The sequence below is a fragment of the Amblyomma maculatum genome, unplaced genomic scaffold (genome assembly GCF_055883805.1).
Source record: "Amblyomma maculatum isolate TAMU_Amacu unplaced genomic scaffold, ASM5588380v1 scaffold_19, whole genome shotgun sequence".
In the NCBI taxonomy this organism is placed as follows: Eukaryota; Metazoa; Arthropoda; class Arachnida; order Ixodida; family Ixodidae; genus Amblyomma; species Amblyomma maculatum.
The window spans coordinates 9047617-9072217 of record NW_028146744.1 but is presented as its reverse complement, the minus strand read 5'-3'; the positions used below and the strand labels follow the sequence as shown (position 1 = coordinate 9072217).

Sequence of the window (24601 nt, the reverse complement as noted above, 5' to 3'; positions counted from 1 at the left end):
GAGTGTCATACTAGCCTAAAAACCGAAGCAAGGTAGAGAAAAGAGGCGCGCGGGTGACGCGGCATCCTGTTATCAGCAATCAGCGACGAAGCACCGACTCTCCGTGATGGGCCGATAAGGGCGAAGCCGATAGTGCTGGGCACGACAGATAGAAGAGGGAACGATTCCTGCGGCGTGAGAACATCGTGATCACGACGATGCAGATGTAAAAGTGATACCTAAGCAATTTTCATGGGCGCGAAAGATCGAACACTCGGAAAAGTTGGTGGCGCGGCGGCAACGGCAATCGCGTAACGGCATCGCGCACGGCATGCGGAATAGCAAACTTTGTCGAAATAAAATTGCGTCTGAGTTGCAGGGCAATTATCTCGATGGAAAACGGTGCATTCACACCAAAAACCAGTCATAACTCATTTTATCGAGTTTCTGTTAGTCTTAGTAATTCAAAAATATGCCCAAAATGTTTTTCGCAGATTTCTCAAAATTGAATTTGGACACAGTCAGCAGATCATTATTTCTGGTCCTGGTCTTGCTACAGTTTTTTTCTTTTGCTAGAAAGCTAACCTCGTGTATCTTTTGACACAAAGGTAAATGTAATAACAGTAGGGGAAAATTTACTGAAAAGATTGTCTTGGCACCAAAATGGACCGCCTTTATTTTGAGTTTTTTTTTATGGTGAACTTAGACTCAAATTGGGATAGAGCATTAATTTTTGTTTTAATTTACTTTCCAACCATTCCTGATCATACACTGATATGTCAGACCTTGCCGTAATTTAAATCTACATGTTCTGAAATGTTTGTCCTTGTTTTCTCAAAAAAAGCATTTTTGAGGGTGCTGCAATTTTAGAGGAGATCAATATCTCCGGTCCTGTTCTTGCTATTGCTATAACTTTTCTAAGAAAGGGAATCCTGCCACTCTCATGAAACCAAGGTAAATGCAGTGACCACAAAGGAAAATTTACTGAGTAGGTTATCTTGGGCACCCAAATGGACCTTTTCTTTCAGACGTTTGCTATTGCACAACTTTGGCTCAAATTGGCATAGGCCATTAATTTTAGCTTTAGATCACTTCCCACTTGTTTCTGATCTTGTTGGCATATCAGTCATTGACATAATTTATACCTACATACCGTGAAATGTTTCTCCTCATTTTCTCAAAACTGCAATTTTGGAGGAGAGATATCTCTTAAACTATTTGTGATGCAGCTCTCATTCCTGTCTTGTTAGAAAGAAAAGCTCTTGGACAGTGCAATAGGACTAAAATATGTATAGTTATTATGCGGCAACATTTACAGAATTAATTATCAATTTTAGGTGCCAACTTGAGCTTTTAGTCATAAAAGTTTGACTTTGTGTAACTTTGGTTCAAATTCTTCTAGCACGTTAATTCATGGCTAGCGGCACTCTATGATCCTTCTAGATCACTCTGGCAGGTCTATTCTCATCATGCCATAAAGTGTTTAGTAATTAACTCACCTCCAAATAAAAAACATGAATTAGGTAATATTTAGAAAACTATTTTGTCTACAAGAAAACTAATCAGATATTTGAAATCAGCATGCAAAGATATATTAACCGTGCAAGTTTCAATCAGATCCACCCATAAATAAGGAAAAAAGTTTTAAGAGGGGTGTCCCCCCAGCCTTAAAGTTGGGCGACCAGATTGCAGTTGCATAGGGCGCCATCGACGAGGGGCACTGACCTAGCATATGTGGCTGTTGCTGTACCCCTGCCTCATTATGTATCCGCCCCCCCCCCCCCCCCCCCCCTCTTCTTCAAGTTCTCAACCTGTGGTGATCTGAAGCGTTGGAGATGACATGCATGTCTTAAGTACACCGAAATTCTCAGAAGCAGTCTGTTGGTGTGGAAGTCTGGATGCTATGAGTTGCCCCCATATTTATGGAGATGGTGGGTTGTGAGCTCATAATTACCCAGTAGTAGTATTTTTCTGAAATCAAACACATACATTCGAACCTGGATATATTGAACTCAAAGGGGGCCGCAAAATAGTTCGATTTTGACTATACTTTTGATGTTAGCTCCTGCAGTGGTGGGGAGCAAACTTGGTAGAGTGCCGTGATGGCTTGATTGCACAAGCCTGGCTCCATTTATCACACCGCGCTTGGGGTGAGCGGAGTCCACTGCCACAAAATCATTGGAAAGCGTGATAGCTGCAAATGCCTTTTGAAGCGAACAATGCTAAAAGCCGGTTTCATGATCGCAGCTGACCGCGTGCTTTTGTTGATTCATAGATGCAAGGATGGGTGACTCTTGCAAAAAAAAAAATTGCCCATTTCTTAACGTCCGTAGCGCTACGCTCCACGCACGTTCAGCATGATGACAAGGATGGAAGACTCCAAAACAAAAAAACAACCCCGCAGGGGGCACCTGTTAAAGCAGGTATTTGCGTGTACTGTGCGACACCACGGACCCCAGCACCCACGCTTAGCCGTGCGTGGCATCGCCGTGTCCGGGGAAAAGGGGATCCTGGCGGTGTAGCCGATGCCGAGTGTTCGGACCTTTAAGGCCCCTCGGCGGAGGCAACACACCACTTTGGCCCCAGCTTCACGTAGACGGCACCTCCGGGCTGACCCACCCGGGGGAAATCGGCAGTCGTCTTTTCCTGTCCTCCCCTCCATCTTTCACTTTCCTATCTCCTTTTCTACAACTGTCCTATCCTCTCCTCTCTTCTTGGTTTTTCTTTTTCCAGGCGGCTAGGGTTAACCTTGTGTGGCGTACCACCCTGAGTACCGTCATATTTGGTTATAGCTGGGGTGTACAGCTGGCATGGACTGGACTTGGTTGCAAGTTCCTGTCCTGCCCCCTTGTTGGGCTCCATGGTGGGCGGCTGGCACCTTGGCCGAACACACATATTACATGGCTTTTTCTACTGTAAAAACTGATCGCCTAAACAAAAAAAGGCGCACGGAAGAAATTGCAGAATTCCTGCAAAAACCTAAGAAAAGCTTCCCCAAATATCACGTCGTGCACTCCGAAGTTGAAGGAAAGCCGGCCCGAACTTTGTCCCCATTTCTAGTGTCAAAATGTTTCTCAGCTGTCCTTGGTCCGAAATACAAAGTCACAAAAATAGCAAACGGAGACCTACTGCTTGAATTAAACGACGAAACACAGTAGGCAAAGCTTCCAAACCCCCACTGCATTGGGGATGTCAATGTGACCATCACCGCCCATAGATCTTTGAACACCGTGCGTGGTGTAATCTCCGATAATGACTTCCTCCACATAAGCGAGCAAGAAATGCTAGAAGGTCTTGCAGAACAAATTGTTATAAATGTGCACAGGATAATAATCCGAAGAGATGATAAAGAGATACCTACTAAACATCTCATTCTCACATTCAGCTCAAGCGTACTGCCAGAAAAGATCGAAGTAGGATACCTGAAAGTTGAAGTCCGACATTATATACCGAACCCCCGAAGATGTTTTAACTGCCAACGATACGGCCACGGATCACAAAGTTGTCGCAATCGCAAAACATGCGCAAAATGTGCTTCGAAAGAACACCAGTCTGAAAACTGTGATGCCTCATCGCCACACTGCGTGAACTGCGAGGGGGATCATCCTGCCTATTCTAGATCATGCCCAAGTTGGAAGAAAGAAAAAGAGATCATCACTATCAAAACTAAAGAGAACATTTCATTTACAGAGGCCAGAAAACGACTTGCACAAACTAATCTTTTTCTATTCACTGGAAAACCAGACTATGCGGTTGTAGCGTCCAAGGGCGAGGCACTACACCGCAATCAGGCGTCTGCCAAGGTGTCTTTGGAACCTGAGGCAGGGCCATCCTGCTCGCCCCAGGCAGAAGCAGCAAAGGCTGCTCTGCCAGTTTCAAAAGAGGGCTTGCCGACCACGGAGTCGGTAGCCCGCAAGGTTTCCCCTACCAGGGGGAGACCTAAGAATCGGTCGTCCGTGCCTTCACCACGGACCTCCAGCGCCTCGGGTGAGGCGATGGACTTCTCCCCCAGCACTTCTGGGCTGCAGGGGAGGAGGCACTCACTTGAAAAAAAGGGAAAACCACGTATAACCCCTCCTGAAGTAACTTTTCTTAATCCCCAACATATCATAATGGCTTACATAGTACAGTGGAATTGTAGAGGTTTATTGAGAAATTACGCAGACATTACAGATATCCTCACAACCATGACACCCACAGCTGTGTGTCTTCAAGAAACAAACCTTGGGCCTCAGCACACAAATATCTTTAAAAAGTTCAAAACTTTCCGAAAAGATCGAACGCATGCTGGTAGGCTGTCAGGAGGTGTCGCCATAATAATACAACCTGATGTCCCTGCCAGACAAATACCACTCAAAACAAACCTTGAAGCAGTCGCCGTAACCATCATAAGCCACAAAACGATAACAATATGTTCCCTCTACATACCACCACAACTCTCAATTACATTACATGAATTAGAAGACTTGACTGAGCAGTTGACAGAACCATTCTTGATTGTTGGGGATTTAAATGGGCACTCCCACTTCTGGGGAAGTGACCATACTGATACCAGAGTACAGATCTTAGAAGACTTTATACTTTCAAATAATATATGCCTTTTAAACACCGGGAAGGCGACGTATTGTTGCCCCAGCTCTGGAAAAATGAGCTGCATTGATTTAGCCTTCACATCTCCATCACTTTTTAATGATTTTAATTGGGATGTTTTAAATGACCCTCTGGGAAGCGATCACTTACCGACAGTTTTAAAGTTATCATCATCCACACCCATCATCCCATCGAGGCCACGGCACTGGAAACTCCACCTCCCCGATTGGTCGGTTTTTAGAACGAACGCTGCGCTAGAAAAAGTATATTCTGAAGATTTGAGCGTAGAAGAAATAAATGAAAGGTTTATCGCGTGCATAATTTCAGCAGCACTATTATCCATTCCACAAACGTCACAACACGCAAGAAAGAAACACAAAGTATGGTGGACGGAGGCATGCAAATTAGCCAAAAAAGAACAAAACAAAGCATGGGGCATCCTCCGCAGATATCCGGCACATGAGAACCTGATTAACTACAAGAAAGCTAAAGCCAGAGCGCGGTATGTCCGAGAAACGCGGAGAAAACTTCGTGGCAAAAATATGTGTCCTCGATAAACAGCTCGTTGCCCTCCAAAAAAATGTGGGAACAGGTCCGAAAATTTACAGGAGATTTCACCCCTTATACATATCCTATGCTGACATCACCCCGAACACAAACAACATTAGAAGAACAAGCGAACATTTTAGCCGAACACTTTGCCAATGTGTGAAGCTCATCTAACTACACTCGCACATTTCAAAAGCATAAAACAACAGCAGAAAAGCAAAAGCTCCCCCTTCGGACAGGTGTAAATGACGACTACAATGCACTTGTAACAATACATGAATTAAACAGAGCCTTATCTTCTGGCAAAAAAACAGCACCGGGACTTGACAATGTACACTACCAAATGCTCGCCCATCTCTCACAAGCCGCTGTAGAAGCATTGCTGAATTTTTTAAATAAAATATGGACGACTGGCAAGATACCAGAAGCTTGGAAAAAAGCCATAATAGTACCCTTTTTGAAATCAGGCAAACCCCCCACATGTCCTAGCAGTTACAGACCAATAGCCCTAACCAGCTGCATTGCGAAATCTTTTGAAAGCATCGTAAACATCAGACTAACCTTTTTTCTTGAATCCCGGCATCTTCTCGATATACATCAATGCGGCTTCAAAAAGGCATCATCAACAACCGATCACCTTGTCCGCTTCGAGAACACAATCCGGGAGGCGTTCAGCCACAGGCAGCACTGTGTCGGGGTCTTCTTCGACCTGGAGAAGGCCTACGACACCACGTGGAGGTTCGGTATCCTCCGCGACCTAGCAGATCTAGGTATCCGGGGCAGGATGCTGAGCTGCCTGAATGACTTCCTGACGAACCGTACATTTCAAGTCTGTTTAGGCACAGTATTCTCCACGACTTTTGCACAAGAAAACGGCGTGCCGCAGGGGTGTATTCTAAGCACAACTCTCTTTATAGTGAAAATGAACTCGTTACCTGCAATAATCCCAAAGTCCATAATGTACTCCGTCTACGTAGATGACCTGCAAGTAGCATGCACTTCCTCCAACATATCCACCTGTGAGAGACAACTACAACTGACACTAAATAAACTAGCTACCTGGGCAGACATCAATGGATTTAAGTTCTCTCCTCAAAAGACAGTGGCTGTTGTGTTTTCATTGAGACGAGGCTTACAGAATTATCCCACGTTATACCTCAACCAAACCATACTACCAGTGAAGCATGAACAATTTCTGGGTATCACATTCGACAAGAAACTTTCATTTCTTCCCCACATAAACAATCTGAAAAAGAAAGCAGCCCAATCACTTAACGTCCTAAAGGTGCTGTCGCGAAAACGGTGGGGGTCCGACCGAGCATGCCTTCTGCAAATCTACTGCTCCGTGGTGCGCTCTAAGTTAGATTACGGTTGTATAGTATATGGTTCAGCTAGGACATCCTATTTAAAACGACTAGACCCGATACACAATCTTGGATTACGGTTAGCAGTTGGCGCGTACAGAACATCCCCAATAACCAGCCTCTATGTAGAAACAGATGAACCTGCATTAAAGGACAGACGATGCGCCCTAACATGTGCATACATCCTGAAACTTCGTTCTCAACCAAAACATCTATGTCATTCAGTAGTCACGGAATGTCCCTCTAGGACAGTCTTCAACAACAAGCCCCGGTTGATTAAGCCGCTTCTCATGCGCTTCGAACAAATGTGCCAAGATTTAGACATTAGTGAATTGCCAAGTATTGCCCCAAGAAATAAACCACTCCCACCATGGTACACCCTCCCAGCAGTTTTCGACCTCACGCTAACGCAGTTTCAAAAAACACGCACACCACATGAGCATATATCACAAGAATACCTTGCATTAAAAGAAAAATATAAAAATTGCATTGCATTTTTTACAGACGGCTCAAAAACTAAAGACTATGTTGGCAGTGCAATAGTACAAAATAACACAGAGAAAATAACACGACTACCCCAGTGTGCATCAGTTTTTACAGCCGAATGCTACGCTGTCTGTGTTGCTGTGGAGAAAATATTGGATAAGAACATCAAAAACAGCATCATCTACACAGATTCATTAAGTGTCATCAGTGCAATAAGCTCCAAAAATGCTGTTCAACCACTGATAGAAAACATTGTACACAACATAGTAAATATCACAGGAAGAAAACATACTATCAAATTCTGCTGGGTACCCAGTCATGTTGGGATAAAGGGTAATGAACGAGCAGATGTATGCGCAGCAAGTGCGAAAAATTTACAAATAAAGCAAATCAACATGCCACACAGAGACGGAATGAACTTAGTACGTACGAAATTACGAGCTAAATGGCAGGCTGATGGGGAAGCGAAGCAGAGAACAAGCTTCACTCCATAAAGCCCATATTAGGAGAGTGGCAATCATGTGAACATCAGAAACGTTTCATTGAGGTAATTTTATGTCGTCTGCGCATAGGCCATACACACATAACACATAACTTCCTACTAACGAAAAAAGGCAAACCTGTATGTGAAATGTGTGGACATGAGCTAACAGTAAATCATATTTTAATCTCATGCTCACAACTTGAGGAGCACAGGAAAAAATATTTTACTGTATTTTACAAAGAACACATCCCATTTCATCCCGCATTGCTTTTAGGCCAAGAAGCACTTGTTGATTTTTCACTTGTTTATGGATTTTTAAAGGAAGCCAATGTTTTAAACCAAATCTGAGCATCATTACTGTAGCCACTTGATCGTCTAACCTTGCGGTTGGCGCATGATAGCCACAGTTGCTTATGCGCCAAAAAACTCCATATAACTAACTAACGAACAAAAAAACAAAAAAAATCTGCCACTTCTTAAAGTCCGCAGTCGCCATAGCTTACACTATAGCACACGTTCAGCATGACGACAAGGGCGGACGACTCTCGCAAAAAAAAGCAACAACAAACAAACAAAAAACAAACTTGCCACTCCTCCGCAGCCGCCATAGCTTAAGCTATGCCGCACGTTCAGCACGACACAAGATGCGCTTGGCATGTCACCCGCAGCACACACTGGAGAAAGCGTCTGACGTTCAGTCTGCCACGGGCTGCGTGTCGGCGCATGCGTAGGAAGGGAAGAGAGAAAGAATGGGCGCACCCTTGCGATTTGCTCTATCGCATTGTTTCCCCTCTCCTGAACACCACTGCTTCATTGGCTGCATCTGCTCCGTACCGGCCGTTGCCAGACTGGTTGCCTTTGGTTTCATCACGTGCATGGCTTGCAAACATCAAGTGCCGGCGCACGGCAAACGATCGCTGCAGATGCGTGCGCCTTTGGGAAAAGGGCGCGGTGCTGCTTTAGACCAGCCGTTGCCGCACTGTTCTCTCACATTCCTTCCATGCGTAGCTTGAAAATGTCGCGTGGCAAATGGCCGAAAGTGATGTGATAGTCTTTGGGGAAGCCACACCTTCCAGTGTGTGATGCGAAGTTCGATATATCGAACGACCGGTGAAATTAGAGTTCGATATACGACGCAACTTTCCTTTTTTGATAGAACCGAAATTAAAAATATCCGGGTTCGATATATTCTGGTTCGACTGTGGCTCTAATTCAGAAATGGTGAAAAAAAAATGGCCGCACAAAAATTGCAACCATTTTATTTTTGAAGAAGTACAAGATTGTGGGGGGGTTTGTGCGTGAATATTGTTCCTCTGTGCATGGATGTAGACAAATGTTCTGTTCAATGGCCTGGCTGCTCTAGAGAGAGAGGTTGGATTTACTGATGTGGTGTAATTTATAAGCATGGTTTGTTTCTACAGAAATTTCCCCTAATGACAAACCATGGCTACAGAACTCCAGGCGGTACACACAGTAGCAGATGAGACACAGTGCTGATTCTTTTTCTCAGCTTCTTGTGCTATAGTGATGGGTTGTACGAAGCAACTCGCCCAGCAAGCTGGGCTTGGTTTGTCTTATGATCATTTCCAAGTAGGAAGATTTGAAATAAATTTGACATACGGTATTTAACACTGAATGCAAAAGCATTATGGTGCAGTGGGTGAAATATTTTCAAGCACGGTCTTCGACATCTGAGTTCTTTCTTCTTGGACTGTACTCACTGTGTGTGTGTGCATATTCCACGTAGACTGTCATGCTTCATGCAGAACCTGTGAACCATATTTGCCAAAGCCTCAGTTTGAAAGCATGTGGTAGCGCGGGCACAGATGGACCTGTAGGTGGTGCTTCTTGGCGTGGGCTGCTACAGCACAGTCAGGCAGGACGCACCGACACTGCGAGAACTACCACATTCTTGCATAGTCACCTTATAGTGGACGACCCTGTACAAATGTCAATGGCTCAAATCCCTGTCGTGAGCTAGCCTCCGGCTAGCGCATGTGCAACGAGAAATTGTGCAGTGCCACCATGAATTCTGTGCGACAAGCATCAGAATTGTGGTACACCCGCTCAGGGCACTCGACTACTGAGCTCAAGGATGGAGGTTCGATTGTGGCCACGGCGGCTGCTTTTTTGATGGCGACTGTGTGCTGTGCAGTGTCAGTCAGGGGTGGAAGTGCTAGTCCATTTTGCTCCTTCCCTGCTCTTTCCTGCTACAAAATGCAATATTGCTCCAAAACTGCTCCAAGTTTGCTGCCTCAGTGTATTGCCAGCAAATTTAGCAGAACAGTGTTTTTGCCACACACTGGGCCATTAAGAATATTGCCTACAAAAGTGTGATTCAGTGCAGTTTGATTAAGGGGGGACGCGACCTTTGAAAACCGAAAAATCGTGAAGCAGTCGATTTTTGGAAGATTATATATTCCGGTAGTATGTCTTATGAACTACCCTGTCCGTAATTATCAATGCCCTAATCACGATAGAAATACTGGAAATTAATTATATAACAAGCTGCGGCAGCAACGGAGCAGCGAGCAAGCGCCGAAAATTCTCAAACTTCGTGTGCGCCATTCCTCTCCCGCCGAACTGAGCACCGCCATCTTAATCTTGTTTTGTTTGTGAATTCTTGAGCTTTCTTTTGCGACCCTCGGCGGCGGTAAAGGCACCGCGGTCCAGGCGTGGCTTGCTTCCGATTGAGAGTCTTGCAGCGGTTTTTGAGTTTCCCGCGCTTAAATTCAAGGTTGTGATTGAGCAAAGCATGCGCTTCACGAGAACGCGGGGTTGCTCTAATGCTTCTGCTCTGAAAACAAGCAGGTGCTGCACTGTCAAGCCTCATTGTCAGTAATAGGCTTGACAACAGGCATGTTATGCCTGCCTCAAACGAAAGCATACCTGAAGTGTTTGGGGGGTGATGCACTGATGGTGCCACATACTAGAAACCTTGTCAAGGATGTTGGAAAGTCAAACAGGGCCTATTGCCGTCATGTTGAAACTGAGGGAGCCCCAGCATGGCTCAAGCAAAAACATGAGGAGGCAGGCGGGAGCAAACTTGAAGAAAAGGCTGCCCTTCTGTCAGTCTAGTACCCAGGAACTGTTAAGCATATGCTTATGATCGAAAGGGACATGCGCAAGAGAGCAGAAATGTGCTGCTTATTGATGTGAGCTCCAAACTAGTGGCGGCACTTGAGTGCATCAAAGTGGCAGATCAAAATGGGCAGATGCTTTTAGATGGCCTGATGTTCGGATACAAAGTGAAGGATCAAGCATATGATTTGCTGCTAGTCTGTTCCGAATTGTTGCTCAAGTTACCTGTGTTATTTTAAACATCTGTACATGTTTTTTGCTGTTTGTCTTTTCAGAGGTGCATGCAGAGCATTAATTGTTGAATATGTAAAGAACTAAAAGCATGCTTTTTTGCATCTTGGGAAGAGAAAAACGCAATTACTATAAGCGTGTGAATTTATAAACATGCTCCAAAACTCATTTGATTTCTTCAAAGCTGCTCAGCCTGCTTTCACCCCCTGATTAGCGCACATTAAAGAACAGCAGGTGGTCGAAATTTCCAGGGTCTTCCATGGCGGCATTCCTCATAGCCTGAGTCACTGGGACATTAAACCCTATAGAACCAAATCTAGGGAGGGAGTAGGGAAAACTGGTTCCACATGTATATATATATATATGGCCATGTTCAGAAAAGGACAGAAATTGAGGTTGCATGGCAACCATCTTTTGTTTTCAATTAAATTTTTGTTACGGGCAGGTATGTCGGCGCTAAGGAAGGCACCCTAGTTTTGTAAGATATGGCTTTGTTTTCTGAAAAAAAAAAAAAAAAAAGTTTGTCACGAGAGGTTGAAAATGTTTTTGCCAATTTGGGAAGAACTAAAATTTTGCGCACATCAGTATTTACTCATTAATCTGTGCAAAGTGCATCGTGCCAGCTTGTAAGGCTAAAAATTGGCTTTTCTGGAGCTTATCGCACCTAGAACAAAGTTCGCTATTCCTTCTTTAAAAATCAAGAACAAAACCAAAAAAAAAATTTTTATAACATTAGTTGCATAGAATAAATGAGTAAATGCTGATATGCTAGAAAAATTTGGGCAGCAGGGCTCCACACTTGCAACTTTACAAAATGGCAAAAACGAAGCTTTCCACCTCCTTTGATGTGCGATTATTTCTGCCCCGTAAGAACCGAGGCATATCTTAGAAAACTAAGATTGATTTCTTTGTTTAGACACATTTGCCCATCACATTTAAAAATTTCACTGAAAACAAAATATAGTCGATCACTGTTCTTATCTGAACTCGCCCATAAGGCCGAATGACATGCTTGGGCTCATTCGAAGTGGTGGTAGCCTTGGCTGCAAATTGGTGTGGATGCTTCCAAGTGCTGCGTTGTGAACGCCTGGCTTGCTTTGTGTGTCATGGTGTCATTGATTTTTCTTGCTGTGCAGCTACGGGTTATGCATTTTTGTAGCCATCTTGTGTATCCGACAGTGCTGCTGGCTTTTGCGTGATGGGAAATGGTCTCAGATTAAACGGGGTTGAGCACAAGATATTTGATGCAATTTTTAGGGTAGGCTCATAGTACAAACATTTGAATAACTACGTACCAAGTTTCTTGGAGCTGTGCTCACTGGTTCTCAGGTTTGAGGAGAAGTATATCAATATGGTTTACGTAGGTGCCGTGGGACAGGCCTGGAGAATTTGCAAAATGTGCTGGCACTGTGGAAGTCAGTGTGTCCATTCCTGGATAATTAGTACCTCAGGGCAAGACAAAGTCCAGTTTTCTAATTTCCTTCCTTAAAAATTTTAGCACAGTCTCAAATTTTGTCTGGTTAGATCTGCATGAACCAAATTTTAATTGTCTATTGTTGATTCCAGACAGTGTCCTGAGAAAATGGGATTGTAAATTTATTTAGGTATGAAATAAAAACAACTTCATGAAAATCTGGTAAGCGGCTCCCAAGATGCAGCGCCACTAGGCGCAAAAAAAAAAAATTAAAGGACGATTGCGATACTCTGTAATGCAAAATTTGAGCACGGGTTTTGTGATATACAGAGGCATAGTATTTGAGAGATGCTTGTGTGTATGTGCAGTTGCAAAGTTCTCTGTTTTTCTTCTGAGCCAAAGAGAATTTCTCAGAAGAAGAGAAAGGATAGCCACGAGCTTTGCTCTCTCCTCTTTCCAGAAATTCTTTTTGGCTCATGACTGTCTCGTGGCTTTTGCTCGGTTCCACCGGGAATGGCGCCAATGGCAACGCGACTCGACAGCTGAATGGCGCATAAAAGCTGCACTGATTTTGAGAAAGCAACCCTAGAAGGTTGAGAGCTTTTTTTTTGTTTTGCCAGATATCTTGATGGCATTTTCAGTGTATAGCACTGCCATTTCTATTACTAGCAAGTTTTATAGAGCTGTGTTGGATGGTTCTCAAGTTGCAGTAAAACATGTCAAAATGGTTCTCATGCAGATTTTCCCCCAGAAAATTTTGAGAGGTTGACACTTGACGGCATGAGGGGGGGTGGCAGTATAAAATGAATAGGAAACACAGTAGGTGACTTGAGGAAAATAAAATGACAGCACAGATGGCTGTGCAGCTCTTCTTTTTGAATACAGCAAAATCTTGGTATTTTTGTCCCTTGGGAAAAATTGTTTGTATCACAGTAATTTTATAGTGAACACCTGGAATATGGTTGTGCATACATTTGAGATGAAAGCTATGCGACAACAATTGTTTCTGGATTTACTTGTTTTGTGCACATTTTTGGGAATATTGAAGAATTTCTTCAAAATCGCAAGTACCACCGTGGCCTTTTTTGCAGTGCGATGCCATAGCAATGGTGCCTCGTTACAGACGCCCCTTTGCGTAACGCGGAGATACTTCACTTCATAGACAGTGAGTGGTCAAGCATCCTCAAAACACAATGGTTCAGCATATTCGACGAACGGTGGATGCATGTGGACGCAAAAGAGAAAATATGAGTAGGTGTTAGAAGGTGATGCCGTCCCGAGTGACGCGCACTGTAGCATCTGAAACATTACTGTCACAGAAAGTTGCCCCCAAGTAACGCAAACTTGAGGCCCAAGAGGTGGGTGATGGTGGGCGTGTAGTTGAAAATGGGGGCAACTGAGAGGTGGGCGGCAAAGCCAGTGCTGTCCACCGTGGGGAGAACCCTGGTCACATGCGTCCTTTATCCCAGACCTGGAGAATTTGCAAAATGTTTTGGTGTTGTGAAATTCATTATAATAAATCATGGATAATTGCGTCGGGGCAAGACGAGGCACTTTTTCTAAATTTCCTTTGCTTTCTAAGTGTCGGTGCAGTCACTGGCGGCGCGCTTGGTCATGTGGACGGCCTTCATAGAACGCTTGCGTGCACCAAACATGTGTTGCACCTTGAGACATCATGACTGACCACGCACTGATAGACACATTTCATGAAACTAAACTGAGAGTTTGATGTGAGATCGTAAAGATGGCAGATAGGATAGATATGTCGGGTGTGGTGGGGGAAGTATGAAATGAGACTCAAATAAAAGATCCAAAGCAGATGACGGGGGCAGGTGGTACAGACCACCATGTTAGAGCAGTCAATAGCCCAATCCCCCACATTCTCGAGAGTTTCGTCCAATTACGGTCTTGAATTTGAGAGCAGGCAATTCGAAGGCCACTGCCAAACCCGCACAGCAAGCCATGCTTCGTCAGCTCTGCCATCGCTGCCGCTGGTGGTGGCAGTGCTTGGTTGAGCCAGATAGGACTGGCGGGCACACCAAGTTTGGCCATTTTCAGCTCTTGCTCGCGGCTCTGAGGATGCCGCGGCTTGTTATATCATTAGTTCCCAGTATTTCTACAATAAATTCAGTTCAGTTCAGTCGTGTCCGACTCTTCGTGACCCTGTGGACCATATCACGCCACGCTTTCCAGTCTCTATCTTCCTAACATCACATAACTTCATCTGCAGCGCCTCGAGGATGCCATCTAACCATCGCGTTCACTGCCTACCCCTTCTCCGGTGACCCTCAACCTTTCCCAACATCAAATCTTTCTCCAGCGACTCCTCTCTTCTCATCAGATGACCAAAGTAGCTGAGCTTTAACTTTAGAATTTGACCATCCAATGAGCAGTCAGGGTTTATGGTCGACAATATTGACTGATTTGATCTTCGGGCAGTCCAAGGAACTCTCAAGAGTCTCATGGATCACTGCCTTGTCGTGGCGGAGGGGCTTGCGAAACTCGATGACGTCGTGAGCTCTGCTGTGTAGGGCCACCAAAGATATGACAGGTCACGGCAGAGAGTTCTGACAAAATGTGATTCACTGGAGAAGGTAATGGCAACCCACTCCAGTATTTCCTGCCAAGAAAACCTTATGGCCAGTCACAATAAATTAGGCTTTGATAAGAGAAAGGGTATTTATAATGCATACTACTGGCATATATACTCTTCCAGAAATAAACTTTTTAGCGATTATTTTGCTCTCAAAGATTGTGTTCCCGCCTAAAGACCCGATGTGTGGTGTGGTCATAATCTTCATTAAGGACCGAAAAAGAAGCCCCTGTTAAAGTAAGTCTAATTTCTGTAATAAGGCTAAACCAACCTGAGTTAGCCTAGCTACCATATCATTGGCCTGTAAGTAACTGAAATGGGTTATGCTCTCATCAATAGTATCGGTTTCTCTCGCAGAACTTTTGCCCATATGTACAAAGATAATTGGTACATCAAACTTTCTTTATGCCAGTTCGCAGTCGAAGCACTGTTATTTGGTAATAAAGGAAGTCATAATGATAAATGTGCAAGACATATTCTACATTACCAGCCAGAAATGTCTACTCCACAGTCATCCAATTTAACGCTTAACTTGGTCCTTCTAAGAGTACCTAATTGGGAGGTAATTAGAGCAGGACCAGGATAACAAACTATTTTTGATTTCAGTGACCCACAAGAATGAAATTACAGGAAAAGTATATGGCAAATGGAGAGCACTGATGTTTTCAAGAAATTGAACTAGCACAAAAAATTGGGGTGCATCTGATCTTGTGTTTCAGAAACACATTTACCAATGCAACCCATACTGATAGTGAACACCAAAGGAATACACCAAAATAAATTAATCCAAACGATCTTGCTTTGCAGCCAGAAATTATTTATTTAAAGCATTTTAGTCAGTCCAGTGCAGGAGTGGATTTATGGGCACTCTGAGAGACTGTGCTTTGGCACAGGGGAGCAATATTTTGCTGCAATGTGGGCGATGGAGCGCTGCGCATATTTCGGCAGTTTCCCTTATGACTTCGCAAATTTCCATAGAAAGCTTTCCTCCACAGTGCCCTGAAGGAAAAAAAAATGTGCTGATGGAAAGGATCAACATCCCTGTGGGGAAATGTTTGTACAGCCGCCCATGGACTTGACACCAATGATTGAAAGCATGGCTTGGACTGCCACCAGCGCCGCGAAGTGACTGTCATCGGGTGCAAGATAATGCTCTCAGTACGTTTACGATGGCTGACGACAGCTGGTTTGCAGCTTGCTTTGACCGCGTTTTTTACGGTGCACGATTGCTGCGTAGACAGCATGCTCGTTACCTAGGCGTTTTCCGCATTTTGCTCGTGAATGTAGCCTCACTCACCTGGGTAACAGATTGCAGCTTTCTTAGCGCCAGAACCCGAAATTGCGTGCTTAGCTTCTACAGCTCGTGCGCCTCGGAGTTCTGTCTGAAAGCTGCGGATCTAAAACAAGTAAATATTACAACCATTGTCATGCACTGACAAGTGTATTCCACAGAAAGTCACACATATTGTGCCGTAATCAATGAAGGCAAAAAAATAAGCCGCAGAGCAAAAGTGAGCTTGACCTACCGGTAAGGTTTGATAACAAGTAATACAGTTGCATGAAATTATGTCCCAAGCTGCAACACGTTGGTTGCCTGGGCGTGCACGGCTGCATATGCGAACAAAACACGGAGAAAAGCCTACGTGCTCGGTTGAGAAATAAAGTGAGCTGCGCAATATTGGCCGTCGTAAACATACCCAGAGCATTATCTCACATCCGATGTCTATCACCTCGTGGGCAGCAGTCCAAGCCATGCTTTGTAATTCGTGTCTGTGGGCGGCTGTACCTGCCGCTGTGCTCTTGTTAACACACTCCTTTTAATATCTCTAGCACAACTTGAAAAATGACTTTCCAGTCATATGGATGGCCTTAATTAACTTGTTCATTGCCTATTTCAGTTGTGGAGGGAAGCTTCTCATAATTGAAGATGAAAAATACAAAACTAAGTATGCCAATGGCAGATGAGAGGCTGTCATCTGTGGCAATTTTGTTGATTGAATATAAGGTTGCATGTTGCAAGCTGTAGTTAAATTTCCATCATACTTGAGTTGTGTTTCCCAGCTGCTTATTCCTAAAGAAACGGCCGATTTCTCTCCCTACATAGGTGAATAGCACGGCAATTGTAGTTTCGGTTTCAGTGTTCAGTTTTTTTACAGCAGGCATTGTAGAAATAATTATTTGTAGCAGAGTGGTTTGAAATGTCAACAAAAATGGTATTCAGCTGTCAGTAGGACACACGGTGAATTCAACACCATTTGCGTGCTGCTTCTACTTCATATCCATGCCGACAACAGTGGCAAAGACTGCTTTGCAAGCTCAGACTTCAGCTGAGAGTCTGATATCACAGCTTGTTTCAACTAGTGGTCCAAGGAAAGCATACTTTATATTTCTGCTTGCGCTTGAGCCATGGTCACTCTGCATTCCCACTGCTTTATTTCCATTTGCAGAGGCCTCAGTAGCCTGTGCTAGGGTTTCAGCAACAAGGAAATTTCCCACACCCGATGCTCCTCCTTCAGAACATCACCAAGTGAAGCTGATTTAATGACATTGAGTGCCAACCCGGCGAAATCATAATCGGAAGATTTTTTATGATAGAGCCCAAGGGCCCCGTGTGCGCAAAAAAGCTGGCATTGTTGTCAGTTGTAACGCAAAAATCTACAATGAATGAAAGGAAAAGAAGTGAAAAACATTGTGTGTGTGAAATGCTATACATGCCTTGCACATGAGGTCACTTCCAGCGCGAGCGGCCATGCTGGTGAACCACTGCCGAACCACTCGTCCGACTGTGTGTGTTTCGCGCTGGTAGCTCTGTTACGCCGGACCACTGTACAGGCGCTTGGGGCATTATTTTCTTGTTCTTTTGGGCGCAATGCCTCCTCCTCAGTGTAATGAGCCGTTGTGTGCAGACTGTTACCCTGAACTAGTTGGATCGGTGCGCGTTGTACGCTATGAAGAAAAAGTGCAAATGTGCGGCGGTACGGATCCATACGCACTATGACCGGGAGTCGACACGACGGCCGACGCTGATGTATTAGTGACCCACGGTGATATCGTCAGCTATTTTGTTTATTCCTCCAGCTTTGTGACTTTAGAAGGCATTCAATCATTAGAGGCGCACAACTATTTCATCATCGTGTGAGTGAGAAGCCTGACTGCGAAGCGCCTGCAAGATGAAAAAGTGCTTCTGCTCGGAGATGTAAGCTTTCAAGTTAAATTGCACGAAATGGTTTACGCGAATGAATCTCTGCTTGAAGAAAAAAAAAGTTCTCGCTGTGACGGCAGCACTTACTGTTACGAGAAAGTATCAAAGTATCGGACGTCCTTGAGCCGAAATTTGTGGCTGCGAAACATGCAGTTAACAAATATAAGCCCTGCATGTCCGCCTGTATAGCTATTTGAATTTATTACTTTCAAAGCTGCTCAGGCGTTAAAAAAAAATAATTACAGTACATGAAGACAAGCATCCTTGGATGTGTGAGGAGCCTCGATGGAGATGACGGAGGATGGGTTGTTCCAGTTCGGTGCAGTTTTGAGCATAAAAGAAGCAGGGGTGATTTTGGAGAGAGGAAAAGACTAAAAACAGTAGCTGCTTAGGGTTACTCTTAACAAAACATTTTGTGAAAAAGTACTGAGGTTTAAATCCAATGTTGAATGCAAAGTTCTGTAAGATAGTTTTTCATTGGACAGTGGATACTTGCTTCATCCACGACCAGTTTATCTGCTGTGCATGTGTCTATTTTGATCAAAAAGAAAAGTGCTCCTTTGTGTAAGCTCAATAATTTTATTTGTAAGTCGACCACTCTCAAAGGCTCAGCGACAGCCCTAACAGCGTCCCTGAAAAAAAAAAAAAAAAAATTATTTGCGCAGTTAAACAAATGTGGCGGTTGTTAAAGTAGGCGCGCTCAAATGGGATCAAATGTAAAGTAGATACGCTATCCCTGTTTCACCTACAAAGCCATGCCGCATCAGACAGCGTCCAAACGTAGCAAAATTTATGAGAGTCCTAGTAGAGTAATCTGTGAAAGCATTAATTTATTCAGCTTTTTCTGTCCACTTTGCAAAACAAGTTCACAGTACATGTAAGACACATCAAAGTGAGCTCCGCACACTCGTAAATTCGGCTTGTTGGGGTCCAGATCAGCTCGATTAATGAGCCAGCCACACCGTGTGCTGATTTGTGCTCAGCGCCTTAGTCTGTTTGCACATGTATGCAATGATTCTCGGCAGGCGAAAGTGTTTGTCGGCTTCTTCTTTCGCCTCGAACTGTCACTTCGGTTTAAGCAGCCAAATATAGCGTAAAAAACCATTTCGTAGGTGCTAAAAGACTCAAACACGGAGTAATTCGAGCTGCGTAGTGGTGCACAAGCGTTCGATCCGGTTCTCCAGCATGGCCGACTCGCCTTCCGCACTCACCGGAAGTGACGTCTGTGCAACCTGTGTATTGCATAATTAACAGTGGTGTCCCCCCGGCGTTGCATCGAACAGAAAAGAAAGTTTGTTATAAATTATTCAGCATTTTTAGGAAAGTAACATGAGGTGAGAGTGTTGCTTTATGCATCATTACAGAGAAAACACGCAACGAGAGATCAGTGCAGAAGTTGTAGATAGCAGGGAGCAAATTATTCAGATTCTGATCAACTTGATTACTTCTGCTGAGTAACTGCAGATGATGAAATCACATCAGCAAAAAGGAGAAAGCTACATTTTCAGAAACAACTTGGTGAATACTCTGTTCACTGCTGAGGATTAGTACTGTGAATAGTGTCGTCACTCATAGTTATGTTTTAATCTGATTTTAATATGTGATGGTAAAGGAGAGAGGATGCCAACGAAATATCTGGGTTCGGATTGTGTTTTATTACCTAAATATTGTGGTCTTTCATGCCTTATACTTAGAGTTATTCGTTTTCGGATTTTATATTTTTTCAAATTCGGGGTGTAAAAATCGGGCGTTATTTTTCGGCTTGATAATAGGGGAGAAATCTGGTTTTTCGTGGGAAAATTCCGCAATTTGGGTTTTATCGGGTTAAATTTGCAAACTAATAATTTATTCGATTTGCTCTAACCGATGGGTAACAATTAGGGCTAGATTTTCGGCTGCTTTCAAGAAAATATTGCAAAATTTGGTGTTTCTTTGGTAATTAATTATTACTCGCAGTGGGAGGCGACGGTCAATTTTGAGAAAAGAAACATTTTATTCACGAGGGCTGGTCATCGACGTTCTACACGTCCTTATTAACATACATAATCATCTGCATGCGCAACATCTCGGTTTCCATACGAGACCTGTCTGGTCTCTGCAGGTACCTTAGCTGAGAGAATGTTCGCTCAACGTCACAGCTGCCATTAGCTAGGCACAACAATGATAACGCTGCATATGCTAGCCTTGGGTAACGCACAGTTGCGTCGTTCCAAAAGTCCACTTCAACCCCTTCATTCGTGGGGCTTGCTTCCAGCAAGTACTGGTTGAACTCACGAAGCGAGCCTACATTGTCCATCACGGAGAGAAGCCGGTAGTCATCAAACGACTGACTCAGCAGCCGCTTCTGGAACGGATCGAGTACGACTCCCAGTTTCCACAATGTCAACTGGTTTTCTTCTTTGTCTGAGACGTTCCGTTTCAAAGTGCAGCCCCATTTTGTGGAGATTTTGGCGCAAAACTCTTCACAACAAGTTTTTACTAATATGGCACTGCGGCAACATAGACAAAACACCTTTCGCCCGATCACTTTTACCGATCGTCGTGGAAAGCTCGTTGACAGTCTGCTGTAGCTTGACGTTTACGAGGTGATCGAAGCTTGGCATGAGGAGTTCTCCGCTTTCAAGCGTTTTCTGGACATCTAAAAGAGGCTCGAGTGCATCTCTCATTAAGACTGCCTTTGCATAAAGAACCTCTTTTTCAGAAAGTATCGCTCGAATAGCTTCCGCTTTGTTGCTATCATGCGAGCATTCAACAAGTTCTGTTAATGAGCTCCACATTTCTATGACGACAACAAGTGCTTTGTAGAAGCTTTGCCATCTGTTCGGAACTACAGAAGGAGGCTTATTTGCATCAGCGCCAAACACACTATTAGAGGCACATATTTCGATGCACTTTTGGTGCAGCTTGTTAGCGTGCTTAAATAATGCTCCAAACTTGATCACTGCAGATCGAACATCAGACACGCAAGGTGACGAAATCGCATGGTCAACGCTCACATGGATCAAATGGGCTAAGTCCTTTGCGTGCAAGATGTGGATCGCTTCAGCTTCGCAGATCTCGCGTACCATTTTTCGCATGTACTCCGCGGAATCTGTGGCGACGGCTACAACATCCTTCCACGTCTTGCCCACAGTAAGGAGAGCCTTGCCGACTACCCTGGCCACTGTGTAGCTGTTCGAAGCATTAACTCTGTCGACGTCGACTAAACAAACCTGCTTCTTTTTTGCTGTTTGACTATAATAGCACATCAGAGTGTTAATGGTAGGCACTCCGGTTTTGTCAGGGGATTCGTCGATGATAACACTAACTTTAACGGCTTGCATATCATCACGGATTTTCGCCATGTCCTTGTCAAAAGCCTCTTTCAGGTATTTAATCCGACGTCGCTGTCCAGTCGGCACAGTTTTAACGGCCTTGCAGTATTTGTGTACGAAATCCCCCAGAGGTCCATCCGCCTGATGCATGCCGATTCCACTGTACGCCAGGGCACGAACGAAGTCGTGAATCACGCCATCCGCTTCATTTTCTTTCGCACGCTGCCTACAGGAAACATCGAAGAGCGTTGGCTGAGATGTTCCCGCCTTTTCAGCTTCTTGGACCGCCATCTTAAACTTCTTATGACGCGATGACGTGAGATGCTCGCGAATTCGGTCGTAGGGCTTCTTCGCTGGATCGGTGACCATCTCGGTGTTGCAGTACTTGCACACCAGCGCGCGGCTGCCTTCAGAGTCTTTTGTTGTAGTCTGCAAATCCTCGTGTTCTTTGCACCGATCATCCAATGTCTTTCGTTTTCTTCCCATCTTGAACGCTAGCCAGCAGTGCTGCGAATGCACGATGTGTAAATATCGCCGCTGCGCATACCCAAGCTACCGGCGCTGTGTTCGGGACTCCAACGTTAGATGGCGCCACGGGGCCTGCAATTAACGATTGTCTGTCGGCCGCTTTGGCCGCTTCTCGGTTGCGCACCAACTGAAGGCACAGCAATTCCGTGGGCACAGTTGTTTCAGAAATTGGGAAAAATCGGGTTTTACCCGATATTTTAGGAACATGCTCGGGGTGCAAAAATCGGGTAAAATCGGGTTTTACCCGAAAATGAACAACCCTACTTGTACTGCAGTGGACCCCATTAATGTGGACACAAAGGGATTGATAGTGTTGAAATGATGAAGTGGTACACACTTATCATTACCACATGGTGACATCCTCTCCCTGCTGAGTCTGCCAAATTGCACGACCGGTAGTTTTTCATGCCGCTATTTCATACTTCACTATTGCAATTGCAAAGGGTGGCGGGAAAAACGTGGTTGAATTGTAAAGCCTCCTGCAGGAGGTTTTGAGCACATAGACAATTTGTCTTAACTAAAATGTGCAGAAACATCCAGTTGAAAGGCATTAACAGCGTTGAAATGATGAAGTGGCACACACCTATCATTACCACATGGTGACATCCTCTCCCATTGATCTCTGATTAGCCCTGTCCTGCAGCAGTTATGGCCACCACAAATTTAGTCATAACTTTCTGCCACCCTTTTATTTTCGTAGCTCACCTTATGAGGAGCAGTCACTGCTCTGTTCATTAAATATTGGGCCAACCATCATTTCGTTTGAAAAGGCTGAGCCTTCATTTTATGGGCGGCAGTTTTCAATGTCGGGTACAAAACTTCAACACTGACGCTTTCTTCCCTAAATGTCTAGTTGCCAATTGGAGAGATGCATCATCCATCACTACATAGTGTGGCAGCTGTTGCTCATACTGGCAGTCTCATTAGATTGAGCTGCAGCCTAGAGAGCTTTAGGTGAAGAAATCAAAAACTTTTAACCGAGTGTCCAATGATATAGATTCCGTTTCCATCATACTGAGCTGTCTTGTGAATCTCCTCTGCTTCCTCTTTTGCAGCCAAGGGCAGGCAGGGAAAGGAGGAGCCACAGGAGGGTGTACCCAAACGCAAGCGTGCTTCTCGTCTGGATACACCCAAGTCTAACAATGTGCAGGTTGGCAAGTCAAGGCGGAGGTGACTGCTTTCAAGCCTGTCACCAATCTGTGCAGCCAGTTTGATGGCCACATAAATTTTCTGGTCAAAGCTTCAGTTCCTGTGTGAAGGGGCGATGTTTTACACTTTTGCTCTCACCCAGGTGTGTAAAGGACTGATGTTCTACACTGTTGCCCTCACCCTGGTGTGTGTAGGGCTGATGTTCTGATGTTTTACATTGTTAAGGATGTTTCATCCAACACTGTCAGCAATATTTAAAAATAAGATTTTGTGAGTTTGGAAGACCACATTGTCTGCCATAGCGTTATCAGCAGTCATGCGTGCATCCAAATACAGTCCGTAGGTGTTAACTAGCAGGGTGGTTAGCTAATATTGCATAGTTAACTGTTCAACTATGACTGTTACGTGCATTGTTTATGAAAAGGTTTGTAGCCCATATCAGTTTTTAGGTTTTCAAATGCACCATTCTCGTCGCTGCTGGAACACTGGGAATTTTGAGACTGCACTTGGGGGCAAGGGAAACCGAGCAGCCACAGACAGTGCCGGCCACGCCTGTGAATGTGTGTGACACATTGATGCACCTGTAACATGCTTCAACAGAACTCTGAATAGGCACACTGGAATAACAGCGTTGAGGAAGAAGACGGGAACAGCCCACTGCTGTTTGAAGCGTGCTTGTAGGCTTGGCTGGCGCTGTCTGCGGCCACCCGAGTACGGCCCCAGAATTTCTAGCCCTACAGTGTGATAACAGGTGCGTGGAAAATGATATCGCAGCCTTCAAGCCTGTCATAAGTAAAGAAAGAGCTTAATAGGTGAAAAGGTTTACTAAAATAAAAGTTAAGCAACATGTTAGTGAACATGTTGCTGTATTTGACGCACATGGCTGCTGACAATGCTATGCTGAAGATAGTGCTCCTGTAACTTAAAAGCCTATTTTAAAATTGCTGACACTCTAAAGGCCGGAATACATGGAGCGTTTTTACCACGTCAAACCGGCGTTTTACGCCCGACGGCGCGCACTCGACGCCCCGCGTCATAAAAAAACGAGTGCCGTCGCCGATCTGGCCCTGCCAGATATTTGACGCGTGGGCGGCGCAGCGTCCTATCGAACCGGAAGCTACTGCCGACGCGAGTCAATAGGAGCGCGGAAAGCTGGCATTTCCGGTTTGAGCAGCCGATGTCAACATGGCCGCCATGACTGACGAGGTATGCGGCAGTTTGGCCGCAGAAATGTGATTATCGTAAAAATAAACGCTTAATCAAGCACAGAATGTCGCTTTTTTGTGAGCATACGACCTACTCTCGGATCGTTATGTGTTTGTTTGCTCCCTGGAGTGAAATTTGTAAAAAAAAAAAAAAAAAACGTGCCGCTGGTATCCGAGCGGGTATTCAGAGGTATACCTTCGTTCATTCCAGCCAGCCAAATCCTTGCGCTACATATGTACGCTTTCTACATTTAGCACAGTAGCGTGGAATGAGCCCTTTCGTGATTTTAACTCAAGGGACGACATCGCTTCTCTCGTACCTCGCTCTGCTGTTATTTCCGCTCGCTGATATATTTTCTTTCGCATCGAGTCATCCGCCGCGGCGCTCACGCTGCTTCGTCGTTCCATGTATCTTGAGCTGGGCGGCGCATC

General features: G+C 44.6%; 1 protein-coding gene across 1 annotated transcript in view; it reads left to right on the top strand.

Moving 5' to 3' along the window:
• LOC146171647 (uncharacterized) overlaps positions 1 to 23060 on the top strand; it is a 50574-nt gene extending 27514 nt beyond the window's left edge. Inside the window, exon 6 of the mRNA XM_084586438.1 lies at positions 22871 to 23060. Within this exon, the coding sequence (XP_084442564.1) occupies positions 22871 to 22989 (119 nt within the window). The 3' untranslated portion in view covers positions 22990 to 23060. The remainder of the gene's footprint in view (positions 1 to 22870) is intronic.
• Positions 23061 to 24601: the final 1541 nt, after the last annotated feature.